The 1522-nt window shown below is 44.1% G+C and overlaps 1 protein-coding gene across 1 annotated transcript; it reads left to right on the top strand.

Annotated features, from left to right (window-relative positions):
- Positions 1-733: 733 nt before the first annotated feature.
- LOC107952504 (uncharacterized) lies at positions 734-1306 on the top strand. The gene is made up of 2 exons (XM_016887770.2): positions 734-976; positions 1067-1306. The coding sequence occupies exons 1-2, from the start codon at positions 734-736 to the stop codon at positions 1304-1306; spliced, it is 483 nt and encodes a 160-aa protein (XP_016743259.2).
- The last annotated feature ends 216 nt before the right edge of the window (positions 1307-1522 follow it).

Genomic DNA, 1522 nt, shown 5'->3' with positions numbered 1-1522 from the left:
GGAAGACATCAAACTTTAGGATAAATAGTGAAGGAGTGTTGTGTTTCTGTAGGAGAATGTGTATACCTAAGGATAGTGATCTAAGACAGTCTATTCTATGAGAAGTACATAGCAGCCTCTATGCTATGTATCCTGGCAGAAACAAGATGTATCGGAACTTGCGAGAGCTTTACTGGTGGCCTGGACTTAAGTGCGAGATTATGGAGTTAGTAAGTAAGTGTTTGGTCTGTTAAAACTGAAGGCGGAACATCAGCTGCCTTTGGGATTGCTTCAGCCAGTAAAGATTCCACTCTAGAAGTGGGAAAGGATCAGTATGGACTTTCTTAGTGGGCTACCCTTGACGCCTACTAAGAAAGATTCGATATGGGTTATAGTGGATCGGTTAACCAAGTTTGCCCATTTTGTACCGGTTCACACTGACTACTCGTTGCAAAAGCTGGCTAGGTTGTATGTGGCAGAGATTGTAAGATTGCATGGAGTGTCGGTATCCATAATATCTGATAGGGACCCACATTTCACTTCGTGATTTTGGAAGAAGCTGCATGAGGCATTGGCTACTAGGTTGAACTTCAGTACGGCTTTCCACCTTCAAACTGATGGACAGTCGTAAAGGGTGATCCAAGTATTGGAAGATATGTTGAGGGGGTGCGTGATTGAGTTCTGAGGTAGCTGGGAGGACTATTTACCATTAGCCAAATTAGCGTACAATAAGAGTTACCAAACAAGCATTGGGATGGCTCCATACGAAGCACTGTATGGGCAAAGGTGTCGAACTCCAACATGTTGGACGGAGTTGGGCGAACGAAGAGTTTTGGGGCCTAAGTTAGTAGCCAATACTGAGGATAAGGTAAAATTGATTCAGGATCGTTTGAAGGAGGCCTCGGATAGGCAGAAGTCGTATGGTGACTTTAAGCGTCGAGAGATAAAGTTTACAATGGGAGACTCAGTTATCCTTAAGGTCTCTCCTTGGAAGAAGGTATTAAGGTTTGGACGGAAGGGGAAGCTAAGCCCAAGGTTCATTGGGCCATATCGAGTTGTAAGGCGGATTGGGCCAGTCGCTTACCAGCTAGAGTTACCTCCTCAACTAAGCCAGATCCACGACGTATTTCATGTTTCCATGCTAAGGCGGTATCGCTCGGATCCTTCACATGTCGTGGCGGTTGAAGAAATTGACGTTAGGCCAGACCTAACTTTCGAGGAAGAGCCCATACAAATAATTGGTCGAGATGTCAAAGAGCTGACAAGGAAGTCCGTTCCATTAGTCAAAGTGCTTTGGCAGAATCTCAAAGCTGAGGAAGCTACTTAGGGACCTGAGGAAGCGACACGACACCAATATCCTCAACTGTTTGAATCAGGTAAAATTTCGAGGACGAAAATTTTTTTTAGGGGGTAGAGTTGTAACGCCCCAAAATCCCGAAATCCAAAAGTCCCGAAATCTTGAATTTTATTTTTTTTATACTTAGCAATTCCGATTAAGTGTTAATTACGCAAGGGTAGGTCTTGGTCAAGGTTTGAGTTCGAA

The sequence above is a fragment of the Gossypium hirsutum genome, chromosome A08 (genome assembly GCF_007990345.1).
Source record: "Gossypium hirsutum isolate 1008001.06 chromosome A08, Gossypium_hirsutum_v2.1, whole genome shotgun sequence".
In the NCBI taxonomy this organism is placed as follows: Eukaryota; Viridiplantae; Streptophyta; class Magnoliopsida; order Malvales; family Malvaceae; genus Gossypium; species Gossypium hirsutum.
The sequence above is the reverse complement of the archived record's forward strand: the minus strand, read 5'-3'. Positions and strand labels throughout refer to the sequence as shown.